Raw genomic sequence first — 23,544 nt, 5'->3', positions numbered from 1 at the left:
TAAGAAAAAGAGAAACAACCGAGGTCCAAAACCGACGACGAAGCTTCTCCTAAGCCGGTTCGCCGTTTCTCAGTGAGGCGCTTTTGCAGTCCATGACACCCGCTACTGACTCCCATGTGGAGTCGGCCATGCCGCTGGAAACTCAAGGTATTGGAGCCTCGGAGAATATTCCCTCAGATGGGTCCGGAGCCGCTGAGCAGGCACCGGCTTCTGAGGGTGTTTTCAGACCTAAACATCTTTACATTAAACCGACTTCAGCTTCAAAGACTAAATCTCCTTCTAAAGTAAAGAAACAAACTCAAGAGCCATGTGGACAGGCCTCTATGCCCAATAAAACAGATGCTCAAAAATGGTCGAAGACTTGATTACCTTGATCAGGGGTTCCCATCCCCCTCCTGATAAGAGGCCTAGGCAAGAGACAGACTATGAATCTTCAGATCAGGTTTCTATTTCTTCTGATTCCTCTTCTGATCAGGAATATTCTCTTCCCTCCCTATGAGGATTCTGATGCTGAAGAATCTATACCTTCAGCTTCTCCTCCAGAGGACTATTCTTTTGGGGAAACCTTGCATACGATGAGGGAGCATTTCCACTGGGAGAGTCAAGTTTTTTCAGAATCTAAGAAGAGGATCAAAGATTTCCTTTTTACTACCTCAACACAGGCCCCTAGCCATTCCACCTGTGTTAGACATTGTAGATGGTGTTTTCGGAGTCCAGTCTTACCCCTGACTCCTTACCTCCAGCTCCTGTTAAGCCTGACAGATATTACAGGGTTCCTGACTCCCATACATTCCTCTTTAAGAACCCTTCTGCAGACCCAGAAACTATTTCAGAGGGTCCCAAAGGAGTTAGGGCTTCTGCAGCTAAAAACCCTACCCGCTCTGACAGAGATTCTAGGGCACTGGATAGATGGGGAAAAAAGGTTTACACATCTGCTAACTTGGCTATAAGGGCCTTAAACTGTCAATTTCATATGCTCAAATATCAGCAACATGTCATGGCATTGCTTAAACAGAAAATGTTGTTAAACTCTGAATGTGCAGAAAATAAGGAAATGCAGGATTTATTGCATGCGGCTGAAGAAGTTTGAAAGCATACTTCCAAATTATTAGATGCACCTTTACAACATGATACTTTGTTTGGTGTTAAGGCAGAAGAGGTGTTAAAGAAAATGGAGGGCAAAGCTAAATCTATGCAAACTGTGAAAGATTTTTTACAAGTACAGCCACGTAGGTTTAGTAGACACTGGCCTACAACGAATTGGTCCTTTCCTGTGTCAGACAGACCTCAAAAAAAGCAGATCCACATGCCCTGGAGGCAGATCCCAGGCTCTAGGTTCGTACAGGTCAAAGCAATGGGGTGCCTCTACCTCCAAAGTTGGAGAAGACGAATCACAACCATACAGGAAACAGTCCCAATGACTTCCCCCTGCCTGCATCTTCTGCCCATGCTGGGCAAGAATGCCTGGCTTGTGACTTTAGACTTAAGAGGCATACCTGCATGTCCCAATCAGACAGTCATGCAGAAGGTACCTCAGATTCAAGGCTGGCTCAATGCATTACCAATTCTTTGCACTGCCCTTTGGCTTATCTACTGCGCCCATGGTCTTTGCAAAGTGCCTGGCACCAGTAATTGCATTCTGCAGACAAAGAGGAATACAAATATATCCTTACTTGGATGACACTCTAATTCAAGCAGAGAACAAAGACATTCTTCTACAGCATCTGGTGTTTGTGCAAAGACTTCTAACATGCCTAGGGTACACTGTCAATGAAAATAAATCAAAACTAGTACCCTCTCAAGAGATAATATTCCTGGGTGCAAGCTTAAATGCAACTGCCCAGATGGCTTATCTCACGCCAGACAAACAAAGGCAACTGACTACCTATTTCAAAGTATTAGCAACAAAGGCTCAGTTATCTGCAAGAAAAATTCTGCAAGCTTTGGGCTTCATGGCATCCTGCATCCTATTAATTCCATATGCAAGACTGCATATGAGGAAACTTCAATGGTACCTAAAAAGTGTTTGGACTCAACATTGCCACAGCCTGGAAACTATGATTACCCTCATTCCCTGCCTGCAACAGGAGTTTCGATAGTGGGCGAAGGCTTGTCACCAAAACAAGGGACAGCAATTCACATTACCCCCAGCCAGGCAGACACTAACAACGGATGCATCAGATTATGCCTGGGGGGCCCACATGGCAGGAAGATGCATTCAGGGCACATGGCCCTCAAACCAAATGCATCTGCATATCAATCAAAAAGAGATGCTAGCTGTTCAAAATGCCCTGACAGCCTTCAAGGACCTAATTCATCCGGGACAACTACTAATAAAGACAGACAACACCATGGTTATGTGGTATATAAACAAGCGGGGGGGGTCACACATTCTTACCTCCTTTGCAGACCAACCATGACTTTGTGGGACACAGCAAGTACATCTGCAGGCACAATTCCTGCCAGGAAAGGAAAACACTCTGGCAAACGAACTAAGCAGAAACCTCGTGGATCCCCATGAGTGGCAGCTGGATCCACAAGTCTTCAACATGATAACAAGGAATTGGGGATGCCCGGACATGCATCTATTTCCCTCCCCTCACAACTACCAACTAAAAAGATTCTGCACAAGGACTTATCACAGACATGCATTGAAAGTGGACGCCCTGGCTTTCAGCTGGAAAAACCTATCAGTATATGCCATTCCTCTACTGCCTCTCCTCCCCAAGGTGCTCCTAAAGGTCAGACAGGAGAAGCCAAAGATGATACTGATTGCCCCAGACTGGCCCCGCCAGTACTGATGTCCAATCCTAAGGGAATGGCTCAAGGCCCAGCTTGGAACTTACCTCAAATACCTCATCTACTGTCCCAGCAAAACAATCAGCTCCTGCACAGCCAACTCAGAACTTTAAATCCGGCAGCATGGTGGATAATGTAGTTATAAAAAAGACACCTCTCAGTAAAGCTGTGATGGATATCATTTTGGAAGCCAGAAGGCCTAGTACTAGAAAATCTTATGCTGGGAAATGGAAGAGATTCTGTGCTTGGAACCAGGCACAAGGAACTGATACAGCTGTACCAAATATTCCTCAGATTTTGCAATACTTACTGAGATGCTGGACAAAGGCCTATATTTTCATCAATTAAAATTCATGCCTCTGGCATTTCAGCTCATTACAATACAGAGCCACCAATCTTCTCTCATCCTTTATTAAAGCAGTACCTCAGAGGAGCCAACAATTTAAGGCCTCCAAGGAGATCACCAGTACCTGCATGGGACCTCAACTATGTCTTGGAAAAACTCACCCTGCCGCCTTTTGAGCCAGCTGCTACTGCTGATATAAAGTTTTTATCTTGGAAAACAGCTCTGCTCCTAGCAATAACTTCTGCAAGACGAGTTTCAGAGCTACAGGCCCTCATGGCTGTGGAACCTTTTATCATTTTTCATCCAGACAGGGTCTCACCTGTGGACAAACCCAAAATTTATGCCTAAGGTGGTGTCCATTGTGGCTCTTAACCAAACTATTTATCTGCCAACTTTTTATCCAAATCCACAGAACAAGGGGGAGAGAATTCTGCATTCTTTGGATGTACACAGACCGCTTAGATTCTACTTGGACAGAACCAAAGTTTTCAGTAAGACAGAGCAATTACTTGTGGCATATGTTGCAGGATCACAAGGAAAGGCCATCTCAAAGCAGACTATTTCAAAGTGGATAAGGCCACTGCATTCGTTTCTGCTATTTATACTATGGCAAGCCAGAGCCTAAGGGCATTAGGCCACATTCCACCAGAGCTGCAGCCACTTCAGCTGCCTTTCTCAGGGGAGTACCAAACAATGACATTTTAGAGGCTGCTGCTTGGAGTTCAGTGCACACCTTTAGAAAGCACTATCATCTGCCACTCTACTCTAAATCCAGGGCAGGCTTTGCCACTGCAGTTCTGCAGGGCCTCATAGCCACTCCTAATGCTGTTTAGCTCCAGCCTCCCAACCATAGCTTTGGGACTCTACCCAAGTGTAATGACTGCAACAGTGAAACACGAAGAACATAATACAGTTGTGTACACCTACCATAAATGTAGATGTTAGGGTGTATTCACTGTTGCAGTCCGGGTTACCCACCCGCCATCCCCCTTTTTACTGTTGGAACTTTTCTCTCCTTCTCTGATTTATACAACCTATGTGGTATATTTGCTTGTAGATGAATGTAAAACTTATATTGGTGAATAAATTTTATATATATAATATATATATATATATATATATATATATATATATATATATATATAAATTATGGCTACCCTTTTACAGGGCACCTAACATCTGGGGCAAGGAAAACTTAAGAAAATGGCATTGGCTGCTTCTTTTATACCCCTGACGGTAAGGTAGGGGCGACAGCAGCTGACGCAGGACCCAGGACTTTGGAATTCAGGGCGACTGAGGGCAGCCTGCCAGCAGGATTTCCCAAATGGAATGACTGCAACAGTGAATACACTCTAACATCTACATTTATGGTAAGTGTGCACAACTGCACTTTCTTGCCTACGGTCTCATCTTCTAGTTCTGCCCTGGATATTGGATCCCATTCCAGATCTCATTCCTCATCCCTCGGGAATTCCTCCTCCGAATCTGGACAGCCTCAAACTCGCAGCTTGGTTGCTTCAGTTCCATTAGTTGCCAGGACTCCAGGTATCTCTTCTCCAGTTAAATAATTTCTGGTAGCAGCACACAAGTCCTCTACTTGGAAAGTGTACAGTAGTAAATGGAAACGTTTTTCCTTTTGGGCTTCTCAAAGAAATTTGGATCCTTTTACCACTCCAGTTCCAGCAGTGTTAGACTTTGTCTCATATTTTTCAGCAGGGGGCCAGCTCTTCCACAGTGAAAGTCCAGCTGGTGGCTATATCCCATTTTCATGTGGGGGAAAATTCAGGTTCTTTAGCTGCTGCCAGAATTTACAAGACCTTTATCAAAGGTACTTTTCTACTGAGACCTCCTATCAAACATCCTTCCCCTTCGTGGGATTTGACCTTGGTTCTTCAGGCCTTAATTGCGCCTCCTTTTGAGCTCGTAGCATCAGTTGATTTGAAATTTTTGTCGTGGAAGACAGCCTTCCTGGTAGCTATCACTTCAGCCAGGAGAGTGTCAGAGCTTGAAGCCCTATGTATGAAACCCCCATACCTAGTTTTTCATAAGGATAGGGTGTCTCTCAGGACTAACCCGTCTTTTCTTCCTAAAGTTGTTTAGGAGTCAAACATTAATCATTCTATTAATCTGCCTGTATTTTTCCCTAATTTTCAAAATAAAGGGGAATACAAACTTCATTTGCTGGATGTTCATGGACAGTTACGTTTTTACTTACATAGGTCCAAACCTTTCTGTAAATCTGATCAGCATTTTGTTTCATTTGCTAAACCTTTTTTAGGGAAACCAGTTTTGAAGGTGACTCTCGCTAAATGGATTTTGCTTTGTATTTTACAAGCATATAAAGAACTTGGATCAGCAGAACCAGAAGGGGTTCATGCCCATTGTACCCATTCTATGGATACTTCTGCTGCATTCTGGTCTAGAGTTTCCCTGGATGACATTTGTTCAGCAGCTACCTGTGCTTTCTCTCACACTTTTATTACTCATTATAAGCTGGATATGGTGTCTAGAGGAAGGGCTTCTTTTGATTCTGCAGTGCTCTGGAATAGCCTTCCTTAAGGGCCTCCCAAGACTACGGGTAGCTGGGGACTCTGTCCCACAGGTTATCAAATGAAATTAACTACTTCAGATAAAGAAGTTATGTACTCCCCATAACGTTCCATCTGTGTAGTTAAGACTTCATTTGTCAGCAACCTTCCCTCCCTCCTTCCCCCCGACCTTGGTGGTTTATTTCTGCTTTTAGGCTCTATGTCATGAGTCTGATCAGCCTGGTGTATGTGTTTGGGTCAGGTTTTTGGTATCTTGGGTTGTTGTGTGTCACGCAGTGAGTGGCAAACTCGATCTGAGGATTGGAAGCAGGTTGCAGTGTAGTATGGGTAAGGGGAGGAGCTTGGAGCTCAGATCTTTAGCTTGGTAAGCTGCCGGCTCGGATCCGTATCAGATCCGGAACCCACAGGTTGCTGACAAATGAAGTCTAACTACTCAGATGGAACGTTATGGTGAGTACATAACTTCTTTTTTCTGTGTGAATGCAGTTACATGATACAATTGCTTTATATCATCTAATTTATTTGTATTGATAAGTCACTTTTTTTCTTGATGGTAGGCACATCTGATGAGACCTTCTATAATCTTTTTTGATGAAATAGATGGTCTGGCACCAGTTCGGTCCAGCAGACAGGATCAGATTCACAGGTAATTTGCCCATTTATTCTTTTTTTTTTTTTAACTGAGTGAGGCATATTGTTTTTATCTCTGTAGGATTATTCATTTGAGCAGCTGAAATGCACTAAAGCATAAAGAAATGATGTGCTGAGTATGTCATAGGATGCTGTTTTTTTTTGAAGATGTCCTTCAAGGATGCATCTGCAGTCCTTACATATGGGTTGTCCTGCCTCAGGCAGCCCTTCGGTCGGCCGGATTCCAAAGTCTGGGTCCGGCGTCTGCTGATGTCGCCCTCTCCCCGACGTCAGGGGTATAAAAGCGTCAGCCGCCATCTTCCTCAGTCTTTCTTGCCGTGTGGTGCCCGAAGCAGAAGCAGTTCGCAAGTGCCAGTCGGCCAGCTCCTGTAACTTCAGCTACCGAAGACTTCAAAAGCTAAGTACCCCGTTGGGGATTCTTTCTTGCCTCAACCGATGACAGATCAAACGCTTAAAGTTAATAATTGCTTAACTTGTGGGAAACAAATACCTCATAAGGATTTCCATTCTTACTGCCTCCCCTGCCTAGGCCCAGACCAAGACGTCTCGGCCTGTACAGCTTGTGCCTCCTTCAACCGACGCACTCTTAGGCGTCGGGCAGAGTTTGCAGAGGAATTTTTTGGGGCTATTTACTGTTACAATATGCCGTCGGAGACTCCGACTTCTCATTTAACCAAAAAACGGAAGGACAAGGACTGACACACGCGGACCATGGTTTCGGCTGAAACCACGCCTAGGCCTACCGCGAGTGCCTCGGTCTCGGCTGAAACAGAGTCCTTGGTACTTCTGACCGTCGAAACCGCACAACCGACAACCTCGGCCCCGGAGGCCTCTGCTGAGTCGGTTATAGAATTTCCCTCAGAAACCGGTGTTCCGGAAACATCCGACACCATTTCCCTAGACAAAACTATGCCAGCACGTGGAGCAGCCAGGCCTCCTGCATCCATGTCCATAAAGGCATTCACAAGGGCTAAAGCTGCTAAACAGCCAAAATCTCTGCCTCCCAAGGCTATTCCTCAGGGATCCACTACAGGTTCACAGATTTTAAGTTTAGCTGAGGACCTTATTTCCTTAATTAGGGGCTCTCAGCCACATCCGGACAGGGGCTCTCAACCTCCTCTAGACAAAAGGCCAGGGTTGAGCCCACTGATCCCGAGTCCTCTGATGAGGCCTCAGATGGCTCTGCTCTTTCAGACTTCCAGGAGGAGGCCTTTACGGCCTACAAGGATTCTGATGCAGAGGAATCTATTCCCTCTGCCTCCCCTCCTGAAGAGCTGTCCTTTGGGGAGACCCTTCACTCCATGAGAGAGCATTTCAAATGGCAGGGCCAGGAATTCTCTGATTCCAGGAAGAGATTAAGGACTTTTTTGCATTTACCTCAGCATAGACCTTTGGCTATTCCTCCTGTTTTGAATATCATTGATGATGTGTACCCTGAGTCTAGCATTACCCCTGACTCCCTTCCTCCGGCTCCTGTCAAACCCGATAGGTACTACAGGGTCCCAGACTCGCATCATTTCCTTTACAAGGCCCACTCTGCTGACCCTGAAACTATTTCCCAGGGCCCTAAAGGGGTTGCATCTGCCACTACTAAAATCCACTCCCTCTGAAAGGGAGTCCAGGGCTTTAGAGATGGGGTAAAAAAGTGTATACTTCTTCCACTCTTTCTATGAGGGCATTAAATTGTCAATTCCATATGATACAGTACCAAGAGTATTTGTTAGATGAATTGCATAAAAAAACTGTCTTCACCTGAACCCCTAGATCGCAAGTCACTTTAGGATCTGGTACATAACTCCCAACAGGTTAGCAACCATTTCTTGCAGTGTGGTTATGATGCATTGGAAGCTTCATGTAGGTCAGCAATGACAGGTGCAGTCATACGTAGGCATGCTTGGCTGAAGGAACAAACTCTGCCAGATCATGTTAAAGCAAAGCGTCTGGATGCGACACTGGAAAAGCAAAAGTTGTTTGGCTCCACTGCTCAGGAGGTCTTAAAGAAATTTGAGGAAAAGGCTAAATCTGTACAGACAGTCAAAGTTTTTCTCCAGGTCCAACCACCAAGATTCAGCAGAAATTGGCCCTCTAAGAATTGGTCCTTTCCAGACACTGAGATTTCAAAGAGGCAAGAGCAGGCGTGCCAGAGGTAGAGGGCAAGCTAGAGGCTCCTACAGAGGACGTCAATGGCAGCCTCCTAACCAGAGAGGTAGTGCAGGACCTACAACTGCTCCACAAGGACAGACTCAATGACTTTACCTTGACCCCGCCAACCAGGGCTCAATTGGAAGCACCTTTGGGCAGAAAGCTATCTTTATTCTCAAAACATTGGCACAGTATTACAAGGGACAAATGGACACTGCAAGTAATAGACAAAGGATACAGGTTCCATTTTCATAAATTACCAAAAAGAAAAGGCATGCCAAACCTGCCACTGAATCAAAGGGCAGAGGCTTTAAAACAAATTTCCAACCTGTTGCAAATGAAAGCTATAGAAAAGGTTCCTCTCACAGAACAAGGCCAAGGAATTTTATTCTAGACTATTCCTTGTCCCAAGAAAAGAAAAACAATGGAGGCCTATTCTCGACTTGTCCGCACTGAATACTTATCTCATTGTGCCAAAATTCAAAATGCTGACCCTACAGCAACTCCTTCCCATGCTGGGCAAGGGGTCTTGGCTGGTAACTCTAGACCTCAAGGAGGCATACCTGCATGTCCCTATCAGACAAAGTTGCAGAAGGCACCTCAGATTTCTTGCAGGTTCAGAGCGTTATCAATTCTCAGCATTGCCCTTGGCTTATCTACTGCGCCCAGAGTATTCACAAAATGCCTGGCATCAGTAATTGCACACTGCAGACTTCAGGGGATTCAAATATACCCATATCTGGACGACTGCCTTATACAAGCGGACAGCCAACAAACTTTGGTAAAACACTTGAATTATGCCATCCGCCTACTTCAGGCTTTGGGATATACAGTCAACATTCACAAATCAAGACTTGTTCCATCCCAAAGGATAATTTTTCTGGGTGCGAAACTAGATACAACCACCCAAATGGCTTTTCTCACAGAAGAAAAACAAAGACAACTACCGGATTATTTCGAAAATCTGACAAAACAAACTCAGCTGACTGCAAGGAAAATCCTGCAGGCCCTGGGTTACATGGCATCTTGCATTCTTCTGATTCCACAAGCAAGGCTGCATATGAGGAAACTACAATGGTACCTAAGGAGTTTATGGTGCCAGCACAGTCACAGCCTAGAAGCTTTGATACCACTCATTCCATGCCTTCAAAAGGAATTTCTGTGGCGGGCTCAAGCAAGCCAATCAAACAGGGGTCTGCCCTTCAGCAAACCAATAATCAGCCAAACCATTACAACGGACGCTTCAGGCCATAGATGGGGAGCACACATGGAGGGCAGATGCATCCAAGGACTATGGTCACAGAAAGAATTGCGCATGCACATAAACCAAAAGGAAATGCTGGCGGCGATGCATGCAATCGAGGCCTTCAAACATTTTCTGCATCAAGGACACCTGCTAATAAGGGCAGACAATACCACAGTTATGTGGTACATAAACAAGCAAGGAGGTACCCATTCCTACCCTCTTTGCAGGCTGGCAATGAATCTTTGGGAACTTTCCCTAAAACTCAATATAGAGCTGCAATCCCAGTTTGTGCCAGGAAAAGACAATATACTGGCGGACAGCCTAAGCAGAATTATCATGGATCCACACGAATGGATGCTGCACCCAGACATCTTCCTTCAGATAACACAATCATGGGGGAGGCCGGACATAGATCTTTTTGCCTCCCACCACAACCATCAGCTGAAGAAATTCTGCTCAAGGACATACCACCCACAAGCATGGAAAGTGGACGCCCTCTCTTTCAGCTGGAATACTCTAACAGTGTATGCATTCCCACCTCTTCCATTAATGACCAAGGTCTTACTGAAGATCAGGACAGAGCAGCCCAAAGTGATTCTGATAGCTCCGGACTGGCCCAGACAACACTGGGTACCCACTGTTAAGGAGCATGTCACGCACGAAACCGTGGCCTCTACCACAATGGCCACTTCTTCTGACACAACACAATTACAAAACTCTGCACTCCAGCCTGAAAACCTTGCAGCTGACAGCCTGGAGAATACCTTGACTCCTCACCAGGATAAGCTATCCAAGACAGTGAAGGACATCATCATGGAAGCTTGCCGGCCTTCCACAAGAAAGGCATATTCAGCAAAATGGAAAATATTTCACACTTGGAACACCACAAAGGGCCTAGATGCGACAGTGATGAACTTGGCACATATCCTTGAATACTTGGTAGAAATGCTCCACAATGGCCTTTCTTACTCTTCCATAAAAATTCATGCTTCAGCAATTTCAGCAGAATACAATACTGATCCACCTGTCTTTTCTCATCCTCTCCTAAGGCAGTTTCTAAGGGGAGTTAAAAACATCAATTCTCCAAGGAAACCACCAGTGCCTACATGGGACCTTAACTTCATGTTGGAAAAATTAACTCTACCTCCCTTTGAACCAGCAGCATCTTCAGAACTACAGTTCCTGTCTTGGAAGACTGCCTTCCTTCTGGCCATAACCTCAGCAAGAAGAGTATCTGAGTTGCAGGCCCTCATGGCAGTAAAACCATTTCTTATTTTTCATCAGGACAGAGTTTCACTGAGAACCAATCCTTCATTCATGCCAAAGGTGGTATCCAGGGTCTCACTGAACCAAGCTATTCACCTGCCTGCCTTCTTTCCAAATCCACAAAACAAAGGGGAGAAACTTCTGCATACCCTGGACATTCACAGACAGTTGTGCTACTACTTGGACAGAACTAAGACTTACAGAAAATCTGACCAGCTATTTGTAGCATATGCTGCTGGTGTACAAGGAAAAGCAATTTCCAAACAGACAATTTCAAAATGGATAGGGAATTTCATTTGATTCTGTTACTCTTTTCATGGCAAAACCGTGCCAGCTAACATTAGACCTCATTCCACCAGAGCCACAGCCTTCTTAAGAGGGGTGGCTACCAAGGACATTTTAGAAGCTGCTACATGGAGCTCCTTGCATACATTTTCCAAGCATTACAACTTACCCTTATATTCCAGATCCAGAGCAGGCTTTGCTACGGCAGTCCTGCAGGGCATTTTAGCTACACCATCCCTTTCTTAGATCCTACCACCCCCAGCTTGGCTGTGGTATTCTACCCATATGTAAGGACTGCAGATGCATCCTTGAAGGACATAGTACAGTTTTGTACTTACCATAAATGTAGATGTCCGATAGGTATGCATCTGCAGTCAGGTTTACCCTCCCTTCTTCCCCACTGTGGTATTTCCTGGGTACTTATCCCTCTTATAGCTAGCTGGGGTTATCTATTATGGTGTATTTGTTTTATATTTCTGTGCATGTTTGGAATTTTTTGCATCTCTCCAAATTTAGCCTTCCTTAGAGGGCACCTGGCATCTGGGGCAAGAAAAACTAAGGAAGATGGAGTCGGCTGACGCTTTTATACCCCAGGCGCTCTGACGTCGGGGAGAGGGCGACATCAGCCGATGCCGGACCCAGACTTTGGAATCCGGCCGACCGAAGGGCTGCCTGAGGCAGGACAGCCCATATGTAAGGACTGCAGATGCATACCTATCGGACATCTACATTTATGGTAGGTACAAAACTGTACTTTTCTTTCCAGTTTCCCAAAATAAAAACAAACATAGTCATATATACTTAAAATAGACATTGAAGCAGTTAAGAATGAAGCTCTAAGAGATAGGCTTACATTAATGCTAAATTTTGGGCTTTATTAAGAGTAAGGTAATGTTCTTATACCCACTGAAGGTTTAGAATGTTGGTAACCGTATTTAAAGGGTTGCTCAGAGTAGGCTCATAATTCAAGATATATGACACAAGATTCAAACCACTGTATAGAAGGGGGTATAGTCGATAATTAGTTAAGGTTAGTATGATGACATTATTTAAATTGTCCCTCTCTATATTTATATATATATATTTAGATTTTCAGTGTGTCATGTCCATCTGTTCTCCCTCTCTTACCTTTTATACAGATACTCACAGACCTGCACGCATTTTGCACATGTAGAAGCAGCCACTCTCCTACTGTTATCTGCAGTAAGAAGTGTGACATAGCCAGCTTTCACAAAAAGGGTTAGCACATCTGCTTGTGTTATGCTGTCCTTAATTTACTTTATTTTGCTAGGAGCGTAGATGTATTGAATGATTTTGTTGTTTACAGATGAGTCTTTACTTCCTTTTCTCTAGACCGTTGCTAATTTCAACCAGTGTGCTTTTTGTTAAAGTTGTAGAGCTGTAGTGAGACAAAGTCCTTTCAAGAGGGTAGATGAGAAACAGCTTCTGCATGTATTTACTCTGCAAATGTGTGGTTGTCATCTTTTTTCTTTTAACAATTTTATTTATTCATGACCTTGTTAATTTGCAACATGAGATCCAATTCGTTAACAATAAGAACAGCAAAGAAATAGCCCAATACAGTTTCCATTGTAGAGTACTTAGAAATGTATACAATTTCCATTGCAACTCTCCTGTATTCTTGTGCATAAGAACATACAGAATTACTTTACAGTTTCTTCCAGTGTACATATTGTGTTGGCTGTTTTGAGCATTGCTACATATGTGTTTATCTTGAATGTACCATTGGTTTTGAGAAAATTACTTCCTCCATCCTTTAATGATCCCATCATTATTTTATTTCCTTTACAGTACTCAGAACTTCATTCACAACAGGTTTAATCTTCAGTATCTCGTGTGTAATTGCATTTTCAGCTGCCAGTAATAAGTTATTAAAGCCTTTCTGTACCTTCACAGTTCTGAACCAAGACACCAACTTAATAGCATCATCTTTATGATTACAGTAAAGTGTTGTTTTAGTGAATGTACCAGGACATTCTGTAGGGATTTGGCTACTATTTAAACTGTGCCAAGAATGTAGCCTCTTGAGGACTTCTGGACATGCAAATCTTTATAGGCAGCAATTTATTTTGTGGCTTTTCTTCCTCTAATTTAAAAAATGTTTTTTTGTTTTAGATGCTGCCTTCCTTTGCACAAATGTCCAGTTGGCATACTTCACATTGGGTTAGGAAAATCAGTATTAAGCTTAATTTGTGCAAGTTTCACACTAAAAAATAAATACTTGTTCAATCTTGGTTGGCAAATCAAAGTACCTTATGACTGAATTGGAACATGATGACTTCCTGAACAGGTCTGAGTAAGCTAATACCCACTCATGAGATCTCAATCTCTTAAGCAACATGAAAAGAACATGCTGGAGGGGATAGGTATGCCTCCAAAGAATACCTTTGTTATGGAGCCATCTTCTACTTCACACAAAGCAAAGTACTTGGCTTACTGTATTCAGAAGTAATTTGGATAAATGGATGAGAAACAACAGATTCACTCCTGTTTTTTTCTATGTTCTTCATGGATAACGGCAATAAATGAATGTCCCATCTTATCTTTTGTCTGTTCCCCTCTGGGTTATCTATATGTAGATATAAGGGCTAAAAACTACTATGGGAAATGCAAGGCTAGGCTTCTTAAGTTTCTCACAGATCGGTAGCCTAGTAAGGACCTGGGAACCAGTGAAACAGTGCTGGTTTAACTTTTTCTCTCTTTGCAAAATCAGCTTTTGGATTTGTGACCATTGCTAACATGGAATAGTTGGTGATAACCTCACTGCACCAGTCTAATGGCAACCACTGATCTGAAGTTTTTGTCTTCATTTATTTACTCTTCAACCTATGGGACACAGATCCGGAACAGATCTGACTTGGCCTCATTTTCCAGCGTCGGATCCGAGCTCCAAGTTTCTCCCCTATTTATAATGCCCCTGTCTCCCTCCTCCCCTCAGATCTTGTTTGCTACACTTGTTGCAAGCATCATGGTCTGCTGCTCAAGGCTGTTTTTGAGTAAGTGAGTCAAATCTAAATTCTTGTGCTCATCAACAAGCATGGGGGAACCAGGTCTTATCCTCTGTGTCGCAAAGCCATGAGAGTGTGGGAGTGGGTGATCTGCCTTTTTCTGGTGGCAGTGCACATTACGGGGAGGTGCAGCATTCCAACGGACAGGCTCAGTAGGTCTATTCTGATGCCTTACGAGTGGTCTCTGAATCCTTCAGTACTGAGGCAGATGTTTTTTTAAAGTGGGGTCAGCCTTGCTGCAATCTCTCCGCCTCTCCTTCCAGTGCGAAGTGCGGTGAGTTTTTTCCCTGTACCCTCCTCCAGTGGAAGTCCCAAGGGGTGCTCTGGTTCATGCTTGGCCCTCTGGTCTGCTGTATACTTATCCTCTGCTTCCCCTGATCCTGAGATTCCTTCAGAAAGCTCAACGGCTGGGGAAGCGGAGTCATCCTCATTGCCCCATTCTGGTCTCACCAAGTATAGTTCTCTTCTTTGTGGTCTCATGTAGTATGTCCTCCATGGACATTAGATCCAGTTCCGGATCTGATCTCTCATCCCTCAGGGATTCCACACCCAGATGTGGCCAGTCTAAAGCTTACCGCTTGGCTGCTCTGGTTCCCATAATAGCTAGGACTCCCCAGGCTATCTTCTATGGTCAAGAAAATTCTAGTTGCAGCTCATAATTGTTCCACTAGAAAGGTTTACTCTAGGAAGGGTAAATGTTTTTCTATGTGGGCATCGCAGTGTGACTTAGATCCTTCACTGCCCCAATTCCAGCTATTTTAGAGTTTCTGCCAAGTAATTTTCAGCGGGGTGCCAGTTTTTCCACTGTTAAGGGACTAACTGGCAGCTATAGCTAACTTTCATGTAGGAGACAAGCTTTGCAAAGCCTTTTTGAAAGGTACCTTTCTGCTTAGGCCCCTGATCAAGAACCTGCCGCCTCCTTGGTATTTTATGCTGGTCCTTCCAAGCTTTAATCTCTCCTCCCTTTGAACCTGCAGCCTTGGTGGATTTGCAGTTCTTATCTTGGAAGACGGCCTTCTTGATTGCCATTACGTCAGCCAAAAGGGTGTCAGATCTCCAGGCCTTATCAGTTAAACCTCCTTATATGGTCTTCCATAAAGACAGGTTATCCTTGCGCACTAATCCATCTTTTCCTCCCAAAAGTAGCTTTGGAATCGAATATTTTTCTGGAACATTTCTCCCTGGGCCTCCGCTGAAAATTGGCTTCCAAGTCGGACTTTCCCAGTTAACAAATGTTAATTAAAAGAAATAAATATTAATCAAGTAATCAACCTCCCTGTTTTCTTTCCGCATTTTCAGAATAAAGGAGAGTACAAATTGCACTTGTTAGACATTCATAGACAGCTAGGTTTTTACTTCCATGGAACAAAATCCCTTTGTACGTCTGTCCAACTTTGTTTCCTATTCAAAGCCTTTCTTAGTGAAACCAGTATCGAAGGTCACCATTGCTCGTTGGATATCTGTGTATAGTTCTGGCATGTTCAGCTTAAGGCTTATCCCCCAGTAGGTCATGTTAAGATGCATTCTGCTAGATCTATGGCTTTTCAGCTGCGTTCTGGTCCAGAGTTTCATTGGAGGATATCTGCTCTGTGGCTACTTGGACATCTTCGCATACATTCATTTCTCATTATAAGTTGAATCTTCTGTCCAGAAGCAGGGCATGCTTTGGCTCCGCCATGCTGTGGTATATCCTTCCATGAGGGCCTCCCAGGTGTTTGGTAGCTGGGGACTCTATCCTGTAGGTTGAAGAGCAAATGAAGACAACAACTTCAGATTAAGAAGTTGTGTACTCACCATAACGTTCCATCTGAGTTGCTGCTCTTCATTTATCTTCAAGTATCCCTCCCTCCTTCCCCTGCCATCCATGGGCTGTGTGGTGGACTGGCAGGAAGAAACTTAGTCTTTACTTTGGCATTGCTTGTGCTTCTTATGGTACCTACACAAAAATTTGTACTAGGGTAAGTCTTGATTGAGGTTGGGGATGCTATGTTTGGCAGCAAACTCTATTTGAGGGGAGGAGGGAGAAGGGGGCATTATGGGTAGAGGAGGACCTTGGATCCGATGCTGGAAAATGCAGTGAGTCTGATCCATCCTGGATCCGTGCCCCATAGGTTGAAGACAAATGAAGAGCAACAACTCAGATGGAACGTTATGGTGAGTACATAACTTTTTTTTTTTTGTTTTGTTTTTTTTATTTAGAAGTCAGTCTGTCAGAGACTATTGCCAAAATTGGCACCTGGCGGTAAGCATTTCCCACAGAAATGACAGGCTTATTGAAACCAAGAACAGAATGGCATTCTTGTTAAAAAGGACACTGATATTTGTGTGTGTCTGGAGGGCCAGGAGAGCAGGACAGTGCTTTCTTTATGAAATTTAGCCTACCTATGGAACTAGTCCTCTGTAGCTTTCAGCTAAGATGTTCCACCTAATGCCCATTTTGCTAGGGCTCACTGGGCACTTCACTGGTACCCTAAAAATGCAGTTGCTGTAGTTGTCATTGTCTGTATTTTTTAATCCTTCCAGAACAAAGAACCTAATGTCTTGGGCTGAGGCATTGTTATCTGTAAAGGCGAACTACTTTGTCTACACATTGATTTGCCTCATTTTGCACTTGGTGTACCTTAAGACATCCTGACTGAAATAAGTGTTGCAGTATTCCTGACAAATGGGTTGTCATCTGTTTGGGTTGTTACCAAAACTTTACTCTCTCTAGGCTGTACGTCTGACATACGACTTAATCTCCTATGTACCAAAACACAAAAGAAACACTGAAATCAATCACCACTCGGGAACAGAATAGGTCCAGAAACGAAAACCACCCACACTGGAGTTAAGTCCACAATGTTTATTAATCCACAGATAGATAGATTAAGTGCTTTCATATATGTACTTCTTCAGAATCACAAACACATATAGCACCCAGCACTTTTAAAGGGGGGGGGATTTAAAAGTGCTGGGTGCTATATGTGTTTGTGATTCTGATGAAGTACATATACGAAAGCGCTTGATCATCTTGTATCTGTGGATTAATCAACATTGTGGACTTTACTCCAGTGTGGCTGGTCTTTGTTTGTGGACCTGTTCTGTTCCTGAGTGGTGCTAAGCTCCTGTGTGTTGGGATATAAAAGCAGCTGTATGAGCCTGGATCCTCAGACTATCTCACTTGCCAGCCTGAATGCAGGTCATGCATCCGCCTGACTGCTTGCTGTGTGGTCTATGGTGCCTCTGCTTCATTTTTATCCAGGTAAGTGCCCCATTGAGGAACCTTCCTTTTTTTTTTTTTTACCTCAGTGTTTGTTTGAAAGTTGCAGATGTCAGCTAGGAGGGGGTGTGTGACCCCGGTAGGTAGATTCCGTACAAGGACTTGTGTACCAAGTGACTTTTTTCCTAGGCCCAGAGCAGGATCACAAAACCTCCTCTGTCTGTAGTTTGCTCTGAAAACCTTTAGGTCTAGGCTGTCTGTACTCTCAATGCCTTTCTCAAGACCCAACATCTTAAGAGCTTGGCCCTGTCCAAGATGGCTGATTCCACATTATCGGATGTCTCTCTTTCACTGAGAAAAAAAACTTAAGAGGCCTCGAACTGATTAACAGTCTGATGTTTCTGACTTCAGTTTGTTCTTTGAGGTTACAGAACCTGTGGTACTTCAGTCTTCTCAGTTATCCACTACTGAGATCCTGTCTTAAGCTGGTATGGCTTATGAGGCCTTAGAGACTCTGAACTGTGTCTAATCATTTCAGAAGGGACCTTCAAAACATTCTGCTAATTTTAGTTGTGGAAGAGATCCCAGGCTCTCTGTTACAGATCACACAGTGTTGTGAACCTCCATGCCTCTTTCAGGTGGACATCACACCTAAAAAGAAAAAGCAGAAAACTTAAGCATGTGGACTGTCCCTCAGCAGCTAGGGAGAGCGAGTGGATGGATCTTTCGCAAGAGTTGCTCAAAGCAATTTTGTCTTTAAAACTTCCCTTCTTTAGATCCCCACAACCACAGCCTACTCGTTTAAGAACCACCTTGTTTTTTTTCTCTTCTGATAAGGAGCAGGACGATGACTGTGACCATTCCCTGGACTATTCCTGTCAAATTCATCTTGCCATTCTCTGGACTATTCTCTCAAATGCATTCTCCAGGGCAAATTTCTTCCGGTGAAGGAGGCTTCCTTTCACTTGTCTCTCCTATTGAAGCTTTCTTTGATGAGACTATACAGAATGTGATGAACCACTTTAGCATTCCACTTGGATCTCTGATGTCCAGAACAGGTGTTTCTCTGCCTTGGAGATGGGTAGTCTTGCCCCTTCTCTGGTCTCTCCTGGCCTTGAGGCTTTCCAGGATGCTTTTCAGTTAACCTGTAGAGTTCCTAACTCACAACCACCAGCTCCATAGAAACCAGACAAGTATTGTAAGGTCCCTGATGACCAAAAATAACTATACAAGAATCCAGTGGCTGACCTTTCATCAGTTTCCCTTTCCAGATATGCCCTCTAAACTGCTGCCCAGTGCTAATACCTTACCTACAAGTAAAGACAGATAGTGAAAGATGATTTACATCTGTGCTAGCCTTGATTTTAGGGTTATCAAGTATTTATTTATTTTCATCTGGTAATTAATCTCTGTTTGGGCGTTATTGAACAAAATTTTCATGGACCCTCCCACAGCAGAGTCTAAGCAACAGATGCAGAGCTTATTTTTGTAGGCCACTCAGATTGCATGACACAGCATTAAGTGCAGTTATGATGCTGTAGATGCTTTTTCTAGGGCAGCTGCCACTGGATCTGTTATCTGCAGGTATGAATGGGTTCAAAAGAAACCTATGCTTGAGGATTTCAAATCTAAAATTCTAAAGTCGCCTTTGGACCACAACTTAATGCTTGACTCTTAGGCAGCTAGTCTGCTCAAAACTTTCAAAGACCAAGGTAAAACCATTAAAGACTGCAGGCAGATCCTACTCTTCTCAGTTCCTAGATACCATAGGAAATACCCAGTGAAATCCCCCTTCTCTTCATTAGAAGGTACCCTAGGGCAGTTGAGAAAAAGAAAACCCCCTAGGAAAAGATATTGTGAAAAAAAATCCAAAGGGAAACTCCAGCTGAGAGGCCACCCTTTGGTGGCAAAAAAGTATGTGACTACCTCTGCAGTATCCCTCCTCCCCAGCCCCACTACCCCTCTTTCCCAAAGACTGTCACGCTCCCTTGCCAGGTGGGAAAATGTTAACATAGACAAGTGGGTCCACTCCATCATCAATAGGCTGCTTTGCTTGGGAAAGTATTTTCCCTCTGAGAGGCATGGCACCACCTCCTCAAAACCAAATTTCTCTTCTGACCTACATTATTCAAGACAGTCTGAGTTGGGACCATTGAACATATCCCAAAAGAATTCATAGGTTGGTACTAGCCTATCGGCCCTAGGGCCTATACAGGCGTAGCCATAACAATTCCCTGGCTATTTCTTCCCACAATATTTATTTCCCTGGACCTGTTTAGCAGGGTGACTGATGTGATCCCCGGGGTGAATTTCCTATCTCCCATCCAATCGTCAAGGTCCCTTTTGAAGAGTTCCAAAGAGGCGCTCTGCTTGACATGTATGGGCAGTCTATTCCAGAGTCAGGGGAGTCTCTGGGTCAGGAACCTATTCCTCCAACATGTTTTGTTCATTGTGATAAGGTTTAGATCCCTGGAGTGTGTTGCTCTGAGGGATTAGAATTTCTTTAAGTGTAGCATGTCCAACAGCTCTGGGTTTGGCATGGCCTTGTATGTTAAGCAGAGATTGCCTCTGAGTAGACGATGAGCATCACAGGAAAAAAGTTTTATTTCAGGATTTTTCTAGTACCAAGAAAAGGGCTGTGGAGAACCATTCTAGACCTGTCTACTGTGAACACATATCTGAAATTTCCCTTTTTCAAAATACTCTCCCTTCAGATGATGATTCTTTTACTGTACCACGTGTTCTTAATGTCATTAGATGTCCTTCTGTGCTACTGTTGCAGTATTCATAACATGAGGGATTCCCTGCCAATTGCGACCAAACGTCTAGCCAGTATACCAAAGCCTTTTACTACTTGGGTGTACGTGAGACATCACACACATGCTGTCTGCATACGTCTGCCAAAAAAGCGATGTCCACATATACTATCCTCAGAACTTCTCTGCTGCCAGTTGGAATGCCAACTTCAGCCATCGGTTTGCTCGTCAGAGTTGTTTTCTTCTGTATCAAGCCATTTCAGATGAGTGCCCCATTGGTGTTATTCCTTTATCTTATTTGCTACTGTGTGAGTTTTTTTTTCATGCCATCCAGGAAAGGCAAATGCCATTGTGGGAGACAAAATTCCACATAAGGATAGTCACGAGCATTGCTTGTTCTGCTTAGCGGCCTGCTCATGACCATAAAACTTGTTCCATTTGCCAGGCATTCATGTCTAAAACTTTAAGAAATCGTCTTTCCTCTCTAGCAATTTATCTTGAAAACTATTGATGTTCTTCGCGTTTCACTGTTGCATTCATCACATTTGGGTTATCTGCTTGCAGTAGCCTTCAGTCGGCCTGATTATCAAAGTCTTGGGTCCTGTGTCGGTTGCTGTCTCATCTTCCATGACGTCATGTAGTCAAGGGTATAAATCACGCAGCCGATGCCATTTCATCAGTCTTTCTTGCCGTGCTGTGCCTGAAGCAGAAGCAGTTCGCAAGTGCCGGTCGTCCGACTCCTGAAATTCTTGTTTTCGAGTTTCAGAACCGAAGTCTTCAACTAAAGCTAAGTGCCCTGTTGGGGAAACTTTTTCTTGCTCTAAACCACTGTCAGTAAAAGTCAGTAATTGTCTTTCTTGTGGAAAGCAAATACCTCATAAAGATTTTCATTCGTACTGTATTCCTTGCCTAGGCCCTGACCACAACGTACCTCGCTGTTGGTTTTGTGCCTTACTTAAACAACAAACTATTTGTTGTCAGTATATTTACGCTTCTAAATATTTTGGTACTCTGTTCAGTTACCCTGGTAAGGCACCCTACTACCGATATTCTGAAAAAACGCAAAGATAAACACAGAGACAGGCTGCCTAGGTCCAAAGCTGCCGACGACGCTTCTCCTTAGCTAGTCGCCAGTTCGCTGGTACTCAGTGAGGCGCTTTCGCAGCCCCTGATACCCGCTACTTCAGATTCGCAGGCCTCTACTGAGACCCATTCGGAGTCCGGTATGCCACGAGATGCTTCAACTGTGGAACCTGCGGATGTCTCTACCTTGGATGGGTCCGGAGCTGCTGTGCAGGCACCGGCTCCTGAGGGTGTATTCAGGTCTACTGACTTGCATATTAAACCAACGCCATCTTCTTCTTCAAGGCCTAAAACTCGATCCATGCCTAGAAAACCAAGCCTAGACTGCATGATCAGGCCTCTATACCTAAAAAACAAATAAGAATGGCTGAAGACCTTATTACTTTAATCAGGGGAAACCAAACTTCCCCCTCTAAGAGACCTAGGACTGAATTTGCTTACGATTCTTCTGATCAGGATTCTGAATTTTCTGTTTCCCCTGATGACCAGGATTTACCCTTACCTACCTATGAGGATTCTGAAGCAGAGGACTCTATTCCCTCTGCTTCCCCTCCAGAGGATTTCTCTTTTGGTGAAACCTTGCATACTTTTAGGGAGCATTTTGCTGGGAAAGCCAGGATTACTCTGATTCTAAAAAGAGGCTTAGGGATTTCTTACTCCTTCAACACAGGCCTTTAGCTATCCCCCCTGTCCTGGACATTGTTGATGATGCCTTTTCGGAATCTAGCTTGGCCCCTAACTCCTTACCTCTTGCTCCCAAAAAAGCAGAGAAATATTACAGGGTTCCTGATTCTGATAAGTTTTTTTTAAAAAATCCTACTGCAGATCCATGGCCATTTCACAGGGACCCAAGGGCAATTAGGCCACTACTGCCAAAAATCCAACCCCCACTGATAAAGATTCCAGGGCCCTGGATAGATGGGCTAAGAAGGTGTACACCTCTGCGACCTAGGCCATCAGGACCTTAAATTGCCAGTTTCATATCTTAAAGTATCAGCAGCATATTATTGGATTGCTTACACAGAAAATTATTTTGATTCCTGATTGTGCTGAAAATAAGGATTTACAGGATTTAATGCATTCTGCTGAACAGGTTGGAAAACATTTTGCAATGTGGATGTTCTTCGTGTTTTACTGTTGCAGTCATTACATTCGGATAATCAGATGGCAGATTGCCCTCAGTCAGCCTGATTAACAAAGTCTTGGGTCCTGCGTCGGTTGCTGTCCATTCTTCCATGACATCAGGTCGTCAGGGGTATAAAACACGCAGCCGACTCCATTACATCCGTCTTTCTTGCCACGTGGTGCCCGAAGCAGAAGCAGTTCGCAAATGCCGGTTGGCCGACTCCTGAAATTTTCGTTTTAGAGTTTCAGAACCGAAGTCTTCAACTAAAAGCTAAGTACCCCGTTGGGGAAACTTTTTCTTGCTACTAACCGATGTCAGTAAAAGTTAATAATTTTATTACTTGTGGGAAGCAAATACCTCATAAGGATTTTCATTTGTACTGTATTCCTTGCCTAGGCTCTGACCACAACGTGCCTTGCTGTTTGTTTTGTGCTAAATTTAATCAACGCACTATTAAAGGTCAGTATATTTTTGCTTCTAAATATTTTGTCTCGAGATATAACTGTCCAGAAATATCATTGGTTAGCAATCCGACTACCGGAATACCTAAAAAAAATGCAAAGAAAAAGACAGGCCGTCAAGGTCCAAAACCGACAACAAAGCTTCTCCTAAGCCAGTCGCCGGTTCTCAGTGAGGTGCTTTCGCAGCCCCTGATACTCGCTACTTTTGATTCGCAGGCCTCTACTGAGACCCATTCGGTATGCCGTGTGATACTTTAAGTATTGAACCCGCAGATGTCTCTACCTTAGATGGGTCCGGAGCCTCTGAGCAGGCACTGGCTTCTGAGGGTGTTTTCAGGCCTAAAGATTTGTATATTAAACCAACGCCATCTTCAAAACTAAGGCCAAAAACTACTTCTATGTCTTAAAAAACTATGCTTGGGCCACGTGTACAGGCCCCAATGCCTAAAAAACAAATGAACAAAATGGCTGAGGATTTAACTACTTTGATCAGGAGTACCCACCCCCCTCCTGCTAAGAGGCCTAGGCAAGGCACTTGACTATTAATCTTCAGATCTGGTTTCTCTTTCTTCTGATCAGGAATTATCTATTCTTTTCTGATGC

The 23,544-nt window shown here is 43.9% G+C and overlaps 1 protein-coding gene across 1 annotated transcript in view; it reads left to right on the top strand.

The window, feature by feature from the left end:
* Window positions 1-23,544, top strand: part of ATAD2B (ATPase family AAA domain containing 2B) — a 4,508,062-nt gene that overhangs the window by 1,934,503 nt on the left and 2,550,015 nt on the right. Inside the window, exon 15 of the mRNA XM_044063554.1 lies at window positions 6,252-6,340. Coding sequence (XP_043919489.1) covers window positions 6,252-6,340 — 89 coding nt within the window. The remainder of the gene's footprint in view (window positions 1-6,251; window positions 6,341-23,544) is intronic.

Source organism: Protopterus annectens, chromosome 2.part1, assembly GCF_019279795.1.
Source record: "Protopterus annectens isolate FY-2018-M chromosome 2.part1, PAN1.0, whole genome shotgun sequence".
NCBI lineage: Eukaryota > Metazoa > Chordata > Ceratodontiformes > Protopteridae > Protopterus > Protopterus annectens.
The sequence above is the reverse complement of the archived record's forward strand: the minus strand, read 5'-3'. Positions and strand labels throughout refer to the sequence as shown.